The sequence below is a fragment of the Pan paniscus genome, chromosome 12, assembly GCF_029289425.2.
Source record: "Pan paniscus chromosome 12, NHGRI_mPanPan1-v2.0_pri, whole genome shotgun sequence".
NCBI lineage: Eukaryota > Metazoa > Chordata > Mammalia > Primates > Hominidae > Pan > Pan paniscus.
Window position 1 is genome coordinate 93,270,808 of NC_073261.2, and position 14,880 is coordinate 93,285,687.

A 14,880-nucleotide genomic window follows, 5' to 3' on the forward strand; every position below is an offset into this window, starting at 1 on the left:
CAGGCATGAGCCATTACATCTGGCTGATAACCATCACTTTTTAATGAAATAAAACAAAATTAATATTAATTGCTTTGACTTCTATTAGCTCTCACAACAGATGGCATATCTTCTAATTAGCTAGTATCTGCATTAGTGATACTTTACAAAATATAAACAAATATATAATTGGTAAAGGTGGCCATAGGTGGTATGAGAGTATAACCCTGGTTAGGGCCGGGTACAGTGGCTCACACCCGTAATCCCAGCACTTTCAGAGGCTGAGGTGGGTGAATCAGAAGGTTGGGAGATCAAAACCATCCTGGCAAACATGGTGAAACCCTGTCTCTACTAAAAATATAAAAAATTAGCCGGGCGTGGTGGCGTGCGCTTGTAGTCCCAGCTACTTGGGAGGCTGAGGCAGGGGAATCGCTTGAACCCAGGAGGCGGAGATTGCAGTGAGCCGAGATTGCACCACTGCACTCCAGCCTGGCGACAGAGTGAGACTCCATCTCAAAAAAAAAAAAAAAGAGTATAAGCCTGGTTGGGCTTATTAACTGTCTTTGTGACCCTGGGAAAGTTATTTACTTTCTCTGTGTCTCAATGTCTAACTGGGACTAATAATGCCCAAATCTCATAGGATTGTTTTGAAGATTAAACCAAGCACATAGCATATGGACTAACCCATAGTAAATGATCAATAAAGGTTAGTTCTCTTTCCCTAAAGTAGAACAAGATGGTTGATAGCATAAGTTCTGGCCTCATTCTACCTTGGTTTAATTCCTACATGTAGCACTTATTAGCAATATGCTGCACAAATGACTTAGCCTCTCTAGGTCTCAATTTCTCCTGTAAAATGGGGTATAATAGTGCCTACTTTAAAAAGAAAACTTAAAGGCTAATGGAGATAACTGATATAAAGTGCTTATTAAACAAAGCATCTGGCACACAGTAAATTTAGTTATTAAAATCAAATTAATTCATTATTTATTTCCCTCTTTATAAGTTTATGACTTCTGGGCTTACAAACATAGTTTATCATGAATGACTACAAATATGTTGGTTTTATTTGTAAGTCATTGGTACTGGACCAAATAAAATAAAGCTATAATAAGAGCTTCTTGGCCGGGCGTGGTGGCTCATGCCTGTAATCCCAGCACTTTGGGAGGCCGAGGCCGGTGGATCACGAGGTCAGGAGATCAAGACATTCCTGGCCAACATGGTGAAACCCCGTCTCTACTAAAAATACAAAAAAAGTAGCCAGGCATGGCGGCGCGCGCCTGTAGTCCCAGCTACTCAGGAGGCTGAGGCAGGAGAATTGCTTGAATCTGGGAGGCAGAGGCTGCAGTGAGCCAAGATTGTGCCACTGCACTCCAGCCTGGCGACAGAGCGAGACTCTGTCAAAAAAAAAAAAAAAAGAGCTTCTTATCTCATCAATAACACATGAACCCTTTCTTCATCCACATCAAATCTATTTTTTAAAAATTGGGCCTCTGGGTTCACAAAAGTGAGTAAGACTGGGTCCTTGATGTCTGAGAAATCAGCCTGTCAGGAAAAGAAAGAGGTGAACAACAACATAGAATGTGAATAAATAATTCCAACACAGAGTAAGAGGAAATCCTACTACTGTCTGGGAGACTCTCATGGTGGTTTTCACTAAGGGTGTGGCAGGGGGCATAAGTAGGGGACTGATCTTCAGGCCAAAAAGAGGAGCTACTTGGAGGCAAGATTTCTATATTTTCTGTTTAGAGGTACTATGTTAACTCTAAATAGGCTATGAAAACTTAAACTGTTAAATTCCTGATTGCTCTAGGAATTATAATATAAACGGTCTATCAGTTACTACATACATTATAATTCCTAGAGCAATCCCTTTAAAATAATACAAAAAGGCCAGGCACAGTGGCTTACACCTGTGATCCCAGCACTTTTGGCGGTGGAGACGGGTGATTTGCTTGAGGCCAGGAATTCAAGACCAGCCTGGCCAACATGGTGAAACCCCATCTCTACTAAAAATACAAAAATTAGTCAGGTGTGTTGGTGCTACTCAGCTACTCAGGAGGCTGAAGCAGGAGAATCACCTGAACCCAGGAGGCAGAGGTTGCAGTGAGCTGAGATCATGCCACTGCACTCCAGTCTGGGCAACAAACAAGACTCCATCTCAAAAAAAGACAAAAAAAAAAAGGTAAAATGATGCAAAAACATACTGGTAAAAAGCCAATAGATAAAATGGAATTCTAAGGAAAGGGAAAGAAAAGAACAAAAAAATTCCTGATCAGACGAAGATGTTTAGATAGACCTAAATCTAACCACATCAATAATTATGAGGTAGGAGATCAGCAGGACTTATTTTCTGAGCACTAATCATGACCCTGCTAATCAAAATAGGCTGTAGCAGAAAAAATGGCCAGAACCAACTGAGGGCCATGAAGGCAACCTCTAGTCGCCCTCACTGCTCATTAGCATAAAGACACTGCTGCCAGCACTATGACAGTTTACAAATGCCATGACAGTGACCCAGAAGTTATCTTACATGGTTCCAAGAACTCCCCACTTATTTTCTAGAAAATTCGAAATAAGCTGCCCCTTAATTAGCATATTATTAAGAGTGAGTATTAACTATAGCTAGCCAGCAATTTACAGGGACTGCTGCTCCAGATGGCTACTGTTGCTGTATGCTGCTGCTACTATGCTGGGCCACCCCACCTGTGGGATAGCCCTGATCTGTCTATGGAGCAGCCATTCTGCTGTACCTGCTACTCTAATAAACTTGCTTTCTTTCACTGCTGGCTCAGCCTTGAATTCTTTCCTGAGCAGAGCCAAAAACCCTCTCAGGCTAGGCCCCAATTTTGGGGTATGCCAGGATCAATTACTTTAGATTATACTGCAATAAACACCCCTATTAAGAGGCAGAGATATCAGAATGTAGAAAAGAAGCAAGACTCAACTACATGTTGTCTATAAGACACCCATTGTAAAGGTAAAAAGACACAGACTGAAATTTGCCAGAGGTGCAAGAAAAAAATCCATTCCGTAATCGTAGCAGGCAATTTTAACACCTCTCTCAACAACTGATAGAACAAGAAAAATTTCACAAGTATTTGCATATTAAGCAATACATTTCTAAATAATCCATGGGTCAATAACAAAATCAGAATAATTTTTAAAAGTTGAACTTATTATTGCAGCACCAGTCATAATAGCCAAGATACGGAATCAACCTAGGTGTCCAAAAATACATGAATGGATAAAGAAAATGTGGTGTATATACAAAACAGAATACTAATCAGTCATAAAAATGAATGAAATCCTGTCATTTGTGTAACATGGATGGAGTTGGAGGACATTATGTTAAGTGAAATCAGCCAGGAACAGAAAGTTAAATACCACATACTCTCACTTATAAGTGGAAGCAAAAAAAAGTTGATCTCACTGAAGTAAAAAGTAGAACAGAAGATAACTAGAGGCTGGGAAGGGTAGAGGGAAGGTGAAGGTAAAGACAGATTTGTTAAAAGATACAAAATGACAGCTGATATCGTTTGGCTGTATCCCCACCCAAATCTCATCTTGAATTCCCACATGTCGTGGGAGGGACCTGGTAGGAGGTAATGAATCATGGGGACAGGTCTTTCCCTTGCTGTTCTTGTGGTAGTGAGTAAGTTTCACGAGATCTGATGGTTTTAAATATAGGTGTTCCCCTGCACAAGTTCTCTTTTGCCTGCTGCCATCCATGTAAGATGTGACTTGATCCTCCTTGGCTTCCACCATGATTGTGAGGCCTCCCCAGCCATGTGGAACTGTAAGTCCAGTTAAATCTCTTTCTTTTGTAAAATGCCCAGTCTCGGGTATATCTTTTTCAGCAGTGTGAAAACGGACTAATATAACAGTTAAATAGGAAGAATAAGTTCTAGTGTTTTGTAGTTATATAGTTTCAAATAGGTAGAAGGAAGATACACTGAATGTTTCAATTATAAATGTTCAAGATGATGGATTTGCTAAATACCTTGATCTGATCACTATACATTTTAAGTATCAAAACATCACTACATACCCCATAAATATGTACAATTATTATATGCTGATAAAAAATAAAAGGAATTTTTTAAAAAACTTGAACTTAAAGATAAGAAAATGACACAAAATTAAGGGACACAGTTAAAGTCAGAATCTAGACTGATAGAAATTTACAGCCTTTTATTTACATTTCAGAAAAAGAAGAAAGGCTGACATCAATGACCTAAGTATGCATCTAAAGAAATTAGAAATAGTAGCAATTGAACAAAAAGGTATAGGAAAAGAAAACAAAGATCAGAAATTAGTGAAATAGACAAATGTTTTCAACAAAGCAAATAACTGATTCTTTGGGGGAAAAATTGGTAACATTGATAAACCACTGGCAAGCCTAATTCAAGAAAAACAAATATAGCACAAGTAGCAATATAACTAAAAGGGATGGGGGTTGCTATATAAATTAAAAAGAAAAGAGGATATTAGGAAAACATTTCATATTAATACATTTGACATTTTGGATAAAATGACACTTTCTAAGGTAATACAGATTATTAAAACTGACACAAAGTAGTAATGGGAAATCTGAATAATAGTATAGCTATTAATTTGCTCCATAACCGAAACACTTTCTAAAAGAAAACTTCAGGACCAAATGTCTTCTCCTGTGAATTACGCTAAATACGTAAGGAAGAAATAACACCATAAAACTATCTAAGAGAGAGTAAGCCTTCTGTCTTCAAATATCTATGAATGGTAAAAAATGGCAAACAAATAAACACACCATACCAAGAGAACATTAGTATATTTTATCCATTTGACATTAAGAGAAATTAGGAGCATCTGACATTCTGGAAAATGTATCTAACAATTAGCTATGCAGGATTGGATTAGTGAAGGATAAATAAGGACCCTCCTCTGTCCTCTAGTTTAATAGAACAACTACAAGAAAGCCTTTTCTGCAGAATAGAGTTCCCCAACAACCTTGTAATGAAATGTCTTTGGAAGTACTGAGCTTCCTGTCCATAGAGGTGACCTGATAGCTTCTTAATAACTATTCGCCAGGGATATGATAAGAGTATTTTTACCCTGAACAGCATATAAGGTTAGATGGCCCATAGGCACATTCCAGTTCTATGATGCTATCATTACCATCAGTCCCCTGGGACAGAAACTGTGCATGAGAAGAAAGGAATTACATCTCAGCCTTTCACATAAGTTTTAGCTCCTCGACACCGAGTTTCCTGAAGTGTCCCCTGTTATTAGGTATGTCTTGTTTTGTAGGACAGTTAATCATTTAGTGGCCTGTTTACAAACATTTTAAGGCGTGTTTATAGGGCAGCCATAATATTTCTCTTAAGTCTATACTTCTGCGTGCTAAACACACTCATGTTTCTAGGTCCTTCACAAACTTGGTTGACTTTATTAACCAAAAGACAATAATGAACACTGAACACCCAAACCCCAAATCAGTCTGAGGGGCACAGTGTACAAGGTTGTTACTTCCACTGCCCTGTTCATTCCATTTCTACTAATGCATCCTACAGATGTGCTAAGGCTATAGACTTTTATCCAAATCTATAAAACAATAACTTGGTTTATATTGTAAAATATGCATCTTAAAATCTATTCATTATTTAATTTAACCTACTCATTCATCCATCTAATTAATTCAATGATACCTTAAATTCTGACTCTAAAATAATGTAGATTAATCCACTATTCCCATGTTACTAAGTTTAGCAGATGTTTCTCAAAATGTGTCATGGATGTCCTCTCCTTAAGTGGTTAATTCTAATTTTCTCAACATTCTGTGACACATGATGAGGGCTTACAATATTTTTAAGACAAAGTCTTTCAAAGACAGACTGTATGTGCATTTCTAAATAAATTCTTTTATGTTACCAAAGACTCTACATATCATAAAAGTTACACAGATGCACTATAGACAATTGAGAAAATTCTCAGATAAAAAATCAAGATATTCCTTTGGCATGAGCCATTTGAATAGGGTGATAGACAATCTACTTGAGAAAATTCTCAGGTAATCAAGATATTCCTTTGACATGAGCCATTTGAATAGGGGGTTAACCTATACTCTGTAACATGACCTTAATCTACTCTATCCTAAATACCTATGCTGGTGAAGGATACAGAGCCTCAGAACACAAATCAGAAGACATGTGCCATGTTCTCAACATGGCTTTTGGTTCTATCAGACTCTGGGAGGCTCTCTGCTTTCTCAGTTTCAATGTATACTTATTTCCAAGTTACTAATAACAACATCTTCATCCTAGACATGTAAAGGGAAATTAGAAGCATTGGTCTTCCCATAAAGTAACTAAAACAAAATATGATATCATATATGGGTATAAACTAGGCCTTGGTAAACTCAAGTTATAATCTCAGCTCTATGCTGCCACAAGAAAGTCACTTAACCTCTCTGGGCTTGAGTTTTCTCATTTATAAAGTAGACACTGGACCAGACAATCTCCTAGCTTCCCCCTGCTTGTACAACTTTGCTGTACTGTTCAACATAAACCAAACAAAAGTACTCAGGGCATTTCACACTTAGCTACATAGCTTTTCTTATTGCCTAGGCAAAATGTGTTTACTCCGGTATCTAGTTTCTGAGATGACCAACAACATTTTGATGAGAGGAGAAAAGGGAACTCTGTTGCCCAACCATGCATTGGCAATGAAGTAGAACTGCTAAGTACATGTGGGTGCCTGCAAGCACATGTGTGCACACGCCCATGAAAGGATATGAGGTGACTAGCATGGAAACCACAGTGTGCTCTCTAATGTGATCCAAACTCTTTTAAATTCTATCCAAACTCTTTTAGATTAAAAACTTGCATCAAGTTTCAGTGGTAGTAAAGCAATTCCAATAACCATACTTTAAACTTATTTCCTTACATTTCCTTAGCCTAAAGGAGTGAACATGAGGTGGTTCACTGTGACAGGCTGGGCGAATGAGCAAGCCGTGGCAAACAACTGAAGTTTCTAAAAAGCCAAAACAACTGTTGAGTCCACATCAATGAATTCAGTTAGTCTTACCTTGGCAAAAGGTGTTGTTAACCCGCTTATAACCCGGTAGGCATTCCATCATTTGGTTGTATCCATGATAAGCTGTAAGGGAAGAAATGCTTTGTTACATACTTAAATTCTTACAATCTTAGACTATTGTAAGTGATATCTGAAGCCATTTAAGGCATCAGCAAACTTACTTATTCATTTATTAATATAAGAAACCAATACCAATGTATATCTCCATAATTTCTTTCCCATTCTGCTTATTTTTCAGGATACTTCTTATTTTGCAATAAGTCCCAAGAAATTATCAGTAAATCTTTATTATGTTAACTGAAACAATCCTAAGATTGTTGTACATTTTCTTCTAATTAGTGATTACATATTTCCATCACAAAGGATCTATTCCTCCCCATTGATGTGCTTCAGGTTTTGGATTTTCTTATCCGTTGTAGGTAGGGTTACTACATGTCCTGGAACATTCTGGGTGATGTCTGTTATTCCAGCAAAGTTAATTAACAGTACTTTACTCCCCAAAGTGTCCCACTTTAGGCAATAAATTATACACTCATCCTAATTGCTGGATCGGGTATCCCAGTCATGAGGTGATTCTCACTATTATGAACCGGAGAAGAATAGGCAGGTGATGAGAGGAAGTCAGGAAATTAAAAGGGCTACACTCAGAATATGGAAACAATACAAATGTTGCAATCACCAACTTCTCAACAAAACCCTATTTCCTGAGATTCTGATACTCTAGAGTGAGACTTGAGAGAGCACCTGGCATAGCGGATGCAGCCAAAGTTCGGGGGTGTGGCAGAAGTGGGTTTCAAATCCTCTTCCCATCAATAGCTGTGACCTTGGGAAACAAGCCACTTGGGTTTCACACAGAAATTCTATACAATGAGGGTAATTCCCATCTACTGAGCAGGGAAGAATTCTTCTGCAGTTTAGAGATAATTCACGAAAAATGCCTACCACAGGGCCTAAGTGTGATAAGCATTCCCAAAGTGTCAAATGCCATTGCTATGTCCTGCAGTAAGGAATTCTTCTATTAAGAGGCTACTGTGCAACAGAAAACAAGCTACAATCAAAATGGGATGAAAGATTAGACCACTAAAAAAGACTTGAAAGAGGAGTAAAAGGGGAAAGTAGAAAATAAAGAGGGAAATTTTCTCTTAAAAAATAAAATTATTTCAGCCTCCCCATATGCTCTTTATCTGTCACCACTAAAGGAACAGGGTGAATATGTACTGGGGTGTCCCTCTTCTCCTTCAATTCTTTTCTTTGCTGTATTTCCCCTCTCTTCAGATTCCCCCGAGTGCCTAAAAGAGAAGATCAGAGTGAGGCATCTGGGAAAGGCAAATTAAAAGAGGGGAGATATGGGCGTGTGGGAGTCCCTCCATTCAGCTCCTTGGCCTCAGGTCTGTCTTGTCCCATAGACCTCTAGAGCAGGCTTCCTGCAGAGATTGTGGGATCTCTGGCTGCAAATTCCTCAAAGTCAAAAGAGATGGATATTAACTTGTTTTAGAAGTTTCAGCAGTCATCTACTTCAAGGCAGACAGCCAGACCAGGCAATCTCTTACAGTCCTCCTCAGCTTAGGATTTTATGTTCATTTTCTTCTCAAAAGTTTTAAAGGACAAGTGACTTGTTCATGCTAGGCACATTTCTAATGGGTCACAAACTATTTAATGAAATCATTTGCAGATTTAAAATAAAGTTTTCACAGCAAAAAAATGATCAACAATGAAAGGTCTTTCTGTATGTGGCTAAACAAAAACTTCAAATGTTAAATAAAAGCCACTTGAAAACTAAAGTTTGAACTAGTTTGAGGAAAAAAAAGAGGTGTGGAACACAAAAGCATAGCGTAGAAAGCCAAGGAAAGTCTGCTTCCTTCCAAACTGAATATGATTTAGAGAGGAGTCCCAACCAAGGAAAGGAAAACTTTTTAAATGACACAGGAAGATGTCATTTAAAATGTGACCCTGAGTGTGTTTCTTGGGAGTGAGTCACTTAAGAGGACACAAACAGAATAAATGTCAAGATGTTAACAGTTTACTTCATTCATAGTCCACAGTGCCCTTCCTGAAGTGAAGGCAGTCTCTTCAATTTTATGCATTAAATGAGCCAACATATGGATTTTTTTCACCAACATTTAGTTAAAAGTGACAGCAACTTTGCACTTTCACATTCAACTAAGTCCTTATCAAGATTAAAATGCAGAGCTCACAAACCACAGACATCAGTGAACTCATCTTAGATAAAAATGACGCAATTCTAGACAAAAATGACAAAAGGTCAAGAGTGGAAGTTAGGGATAAAAAAAAAATAAGAGGACAGTAGGAATCCCTTTATCTTTAATGTCTATCACATCCCTGCTACTTTGGGGTTTGGACACGAGAGAAGAGAAGCAGCTAAGCAAAAGATACACAAAGAAGGGGGTAAATGAAAAAGAAAAATAAGAAAGATGGGGAAGGTATTTAATAGTAGAGAACATAGACTTAGGACCAAAACAAAGTTCTATGAACCTAACTTCCCTCATCCTTAATCCTTAGACCAAACAGTGGAAAACATATCATCCTCCTCAATATTCCTACAGACAGACAGACATGGTAAACAAAGAGGCAGGTTTAAAAAAAGATGGCAACGCCTTTTCAACGTTTTAGGTATAGATTCCTGCTTAATGAGCTGTAAGGCTCAATAGCAAATGAAAGAGCTGGGAGTCGAACTCAGGTCTACCTAACTTCAAACACTAAAATTTTTAAATCAAACCAAATGTATCATAGCTATCCCTTTGGTCAGGTTGCCAAAATAATTTTAAGCAAATGGATCTTCCAGTGAGGATGAACCATCACACTCAACCTACTCCATGGAAATTTGCATTGCAAATGATCATTGAATCAGCTTAGAACATCTGCTTGGAAAATTCTCTCAGTACTGAAAATGTCCTTATTTACATGGATTATTTTTGTAAATGAAGAATTCATTAATTATGAGGAACTTCGGTGGGCATTTCCACAAGTTAGTCTTCTAAAAAGAGATGAGTAGTATCAACAAAATAAATAAAATTACCTGCTTTAGGCATTTAGAAAATCTGTAAGTTTGTGAGACAAAGAAGTCCAAATGAGAGACAGTTACTTAAAATGAATTGTTATACTGGTAGAAGAACAAATAATGTAAGAAAGAGATATGGAATACTAATGCCCAGATGGCAAATCCTAGATTGAATATAGAGGTTTAAAAGGTATTTGAGAATACAATCAAATCAACAGATAAGAGGAGTAAACAAAAATTATTCATTTAAAGCAAATGAGAAATTTCTTGCAGTATAAAGAATAAAAAAAATTATAAAAACTTCAGTTATATGAGGCAAAGAAAGATGACTGACAAAAATATCACTTGCTCTCTTGGCAAAAACATGATGAATAAGGGTCAGAAAGCTCAACTTAAACCCAGTCACCTCTGTCTCTAAAAACTATTTATGGCCAGGTGCAGTGGCTCACGCCTGTAATCCCAGCACTTTGGGAAGCAGAGGCAGGCAGATCACCTGAGGTTAGGAGTTGGAGACCAGCCTGGCCAACATGGTGAAACCCCATCTCTACTGAAAATACAAAAATTAGCTGGGCATGTTGGCAGATGTCTGTAACCCTAGCTACTCAGGAGGCTGAAGCAGGAGAATCACTTGAACCCAAGAGGCGGAGGCTGCAGTGAGCCGAGGTTGCCCCACTGTGCTCCAGCCTGGGCGACAATAGTGAAATTCCGTCTCAAAAAGAAAAAAAAGTATTTATTAGAAATCAGTTATCCAGAGTTAATACTACATTGAAAAACTAAAGGTACAAATTATTGTCAGGAAGAGAGTATTAAAAAGGTGTAAACCTGATTTATTCAAATCAACATGTTCTGAACTATAGAAGCAAATCAAAGCCTGGGGGTGTTAATATAGATTAATGTTGCTGAGGTCTGTGACAGCATAAAACCAGTGTTAGAAAAAATGGGAAAGAATTGTGTCCTAGTGATTATAAATTTCTCTTTTACAAATCAACAACCAATTATTTCTCCATTTTAGCTTTCCTTTTAATGAAATTTGAAAACCGATAATATAACAAAAACTACAACATAAGTTGTGGACATTAATGAAAATCTCATTTAAGGAATTTAAACCTAGGAAATAACAACTGTACTTTTTACAGGGTTTGAAACATTTATTTACCATTTTAACAGAGATCTTATTTTCTCTTCCCCTGAGACAAAAAGTCCATTTTAACTCATTACCACTTAAGACTTTTTTTCCCCATAAGTAATCCAACTAAAGAGGATAATTAATAACTGTGCTTATTACAAAATAATTGACATGAAAACTTTTTCAGACTTGCAAATTTTCTGGAAATGCACATCATAGTACTACATTCTAGAATTCAGTAGGAGAGTTCTTTGAAAGTCTAATATTGCCTCATCATTAAAGGAGTAATCATAAAAAACAGATATGCTACATTAACCTGCAAAGGAGTGAGGAAACATTACTTACATGGTTTCTTGGGGCATTTCTGGCATTTGTTAAAGCCCCAGGAGGTACCCACAGTTCCACAGCAGTCCTCTTGCTTTGAAAGGCCAGGGAGCGCTTTGCCACACTGCAATGATTAGGTGTGAAATATGAAGGTTAATTGAGTGCAGGATGCCCAGCCCCAGAGCACTGCTGTTCCTCACAGCCACGCTATAAACCAGTTCGCTTGTTATCGACACAATTAGAAAGGAAAAAAACTATAAAACTTGGAAAGAAAATACCTGGACAGAAATCAATACAACACAAAAATGAACAAGTACATTTCCAAATGGGAGCACCTTGATGTTTTTCTAGTCTAAGAAAATCTGTCACTGCTCAGAGTACTTCATAAAACTTACATTTCCAATGCCTTTTTTTTTAATAAGAGCCTCATAGTGTGTAAGATCAATATAGGCTTTTTAGATTTTAGTTGTATCTGTCTGTTTAAATCTCTTGTGTGGACCATCAGGGAACATAACTCTAAGGGTATGGCATGTGTGTAAAATGTGAGAAGATGGCACAGGTCCCACCTACAAGAGGCTTCTGGTCTTCCTATAACCCCAAGGCCTGGGCACAGACAGGACAGAAGAAACAATTACTGGCTGGGCCAAATCAGCTCTAGCAGAGACGAAGGCTCCAGGCAGCCAAGTGTTCTGACCCAGGGAGGTCAGCCAAGCTAGGAAGGTGCCAGCATGTTTAAGCGAGACCAGCTTGAGCAGGCAGAAGAGTAGGACTTAGAGGCTACTGGTGCAACACTGGTTGTCCAGCGTTAAGACCAGGTAAGACTCCTGGTCAACCACAGGAAGTGAGAAAAAGCTGAGAGGCAGGGGCCTGAAGTTAGACCACCTCAATGGGGTGAGGAAGTGCCTAAGAAAACAGATCCTGCTCTGTGGACCCATCCAAAGGCCAGCCTGAGGGGAGGACCAGATGACTCTCCACCCCTGCTATGCAGACTAACACACCCCACATTTTTGTCTCCTGTGCAAACACAGAGCATCCAAGGGGTTATTCTGCCTTTCTCTGCCTCAGCCTCTACAAAAATCCTCCCAACAGTTTCCAGAGTTGTCTTTCCAAAGACAAATCTGCTCACATTACCGATTAAAAACTTTCACTGACTCTCCATCGTCTGAAAATGGCACACTCTAGAATGATCTATAAGGTCCTTCCTATTCCCGCCTAAGGCAATCTCTTGTCCCCATCCACCTCTATCCTGCAGACATACCAAAGGGCTCTTTATTTTCTGAACAAATCATGTCCTTCCAAAAGGAGCATGTCTGGCTGGAACACCCTCTCCTTTTTTCTTTCCCAGAATAAACTTTATTCAACCCATGAGATGTATTAATAGCTCTGAAGAACCATCACTATGAAACCTCCCCTATCTCCTTAATTCCAATGAGTTCCTCCCTCCTTTTTACCCCACAGCACTGTCTATACAGTCTACTGCCTCTGCGATGCATTTTTGTTAAATGCGTATGTATCTTATGTTTATATTCCAGTACACAGTACACGTTGCAAATGCTCAGGAAACACTGCATGAAGAAAGGAACAACCAACCTAGGGAACTAAGGAACAAGCTAGTTGTAGGCCATCCAGGCAAGCAATGGCTATGTGAAAACCAATGGAGGGGCCAGGCATGGTGGCTCACACCTGTAATCCCAGCACTTTGGGAGGCCGAGGCAGGCAGATCACGAGGTCAGGAGATCGAGACCATTCTGGCCAACATGGTGAAACCCCATCTCTACTAAAATACAAAAAATTAGCCGGGCGTGGTGGTGCGTGCCTCTAGTCCCAGCTACTTAGGAGGCTGAGGCAGGGGGATCGCTTGAACCCAGGAGGCAGAGATTGCAGTGAGCCGAGATTGCACCACTGCACTCCAGCCTGGCGACAGAGCGAGACTCTATTTCAAAAAAAAAAAAAAAAAAAAGAAAACCAATGGAAGTTTAGCATCCATACCCCAGGCTAGTGAGCAGAGTGTGGTGACAGAAGGTCCAGGCAGGTGGTGGCCCTCAGAAGGACAGCAAGTAGTAGACACCAGTCACCTGGCAGGCCTCCAGGGGCAGCGTTTCTTTTCTGCCAGGTCCAAGCATGCAACATTCTGACTGAGGCGCTAAGTAACTACATATCCAAATTGTAAAACAAGACCAAACCACAGAAGGCTCAGCTAAGTTTTAGTTACATCATAGCTTTGATGTTCTAAGGTTTTATTATTTTTAATGATTTCAACAGGATGCTGTGTGCTCTCCAACAGCAGTATATGATAGTGATTAAAAATGTGACTCAGGAGTTAGAGAGGCCTGAGTATGAATTCTGACTGTAGGACTTCTTACACGCATTATCTTAGACATTTTCCTACCCATAACGTAGAGTGCATAATAGTATCTTTCTCCTAGGGTCATGAAACATGAAAGAAAAAAGGCATGTGCAATGCTGAACATTATAGCTGAGCACTTACATGTGTCAGCTATCATTACCATTATCATTATTATTATTATTATAGATAAAAGCTCCCTACTCCAGATGTCCCATTTGAGGCCCCAAATGTTTGTCGGATTCCCCAGGGAGTAGAAGGCGTGTGAGTGGAGTAGATCGTAAACGGTCCTGTCAATCAAACAGGTTAGTCTAATTGCCCTCTCGAAAGTACCAGACTCCATAAGAAATGACCCTACGAGACAAAATGAACTTCCCTAATATAAAAGCAGGTGTTAAAGACATTTTGAGTTAAGCAAAAGTAGGCATACCAAAACAATTTTTTTTTTTTTTAGATGAACTTGAAAAGACACGTAATTCTGGGGAAGGCACTGAAAAAAGCCCTAGTGTAAGTCAGTAAAGCCCAAGACCATCACATCTCATGAAACCGGGGCAGTAACTCCTGCAGACACGTGACACGCATTCCTTGAGATAAGGAAACTCTCTTATAAAACAACACAACTGGATAAACAATGAGTGACGTTGTGTGCCAGATACCAACACAATGACCTGGGGAAGTCTGTTTGAAGACAGGGCTCTCAGCAAAGTGTTTAACCACGTGCAGTGAGGGAAAGTCCCCGAGGTTGGAACAGCGGCAGGGCCACAGATGAACAGTCTCAGACACGGGGGAAGAATGGACCAAAAAAAGAGTGATAAAGTGGTAGGTGGGTAGGTAGTCACAGAGATGGCGAAACAAACATGCACAGGCACGTACACGCAGAATGGGGAGAAGAAGAGGGAGAGACAGATCCAACGTGAGAACAAACGGGAACCTTAGAGAAGACAGGCACATATTTGGGGCTGGAATCAGGTAGTTTCCATACTCCTTGAGCTTAATCACAAAACGTGTAAC

The 14,880-nt window shown here is 39.2% G+C and overlaps 1 protein-coding gene across 20 annotated transcripts in view; it reads right to left on the minus strand.

The window, feature by feature from the left end:
* LTBP1 (latent transforming growth factor beta binding protein 1) overlaps positions 1 to 14,880 on the minus strand; it is a 452,205-nt gene that overhangs the window by 169,412 nt on the left and 267,913 nt on the right. For all 20 annotated transcript variants that reach the window (XM_034952914.4, XM_034952918.4, XM_063594991.1 and 17 more), the window contains 2 exons: positions 11,547 to 11,649; positions 7,048 to 7,119 (listed from right to left, as the gene is read on the minus strand). In XM_034952914.4, the coding sequence (XP_034808805.2) occupies positions 7,048 to 7,119; positions 11,547 to 11,649 (175 nt within the window). The remainder of the gene's footprint in view (positions 1 to 7,047; positions 7,120 to 11,546; positions 11,650 to 14,880) is intronic.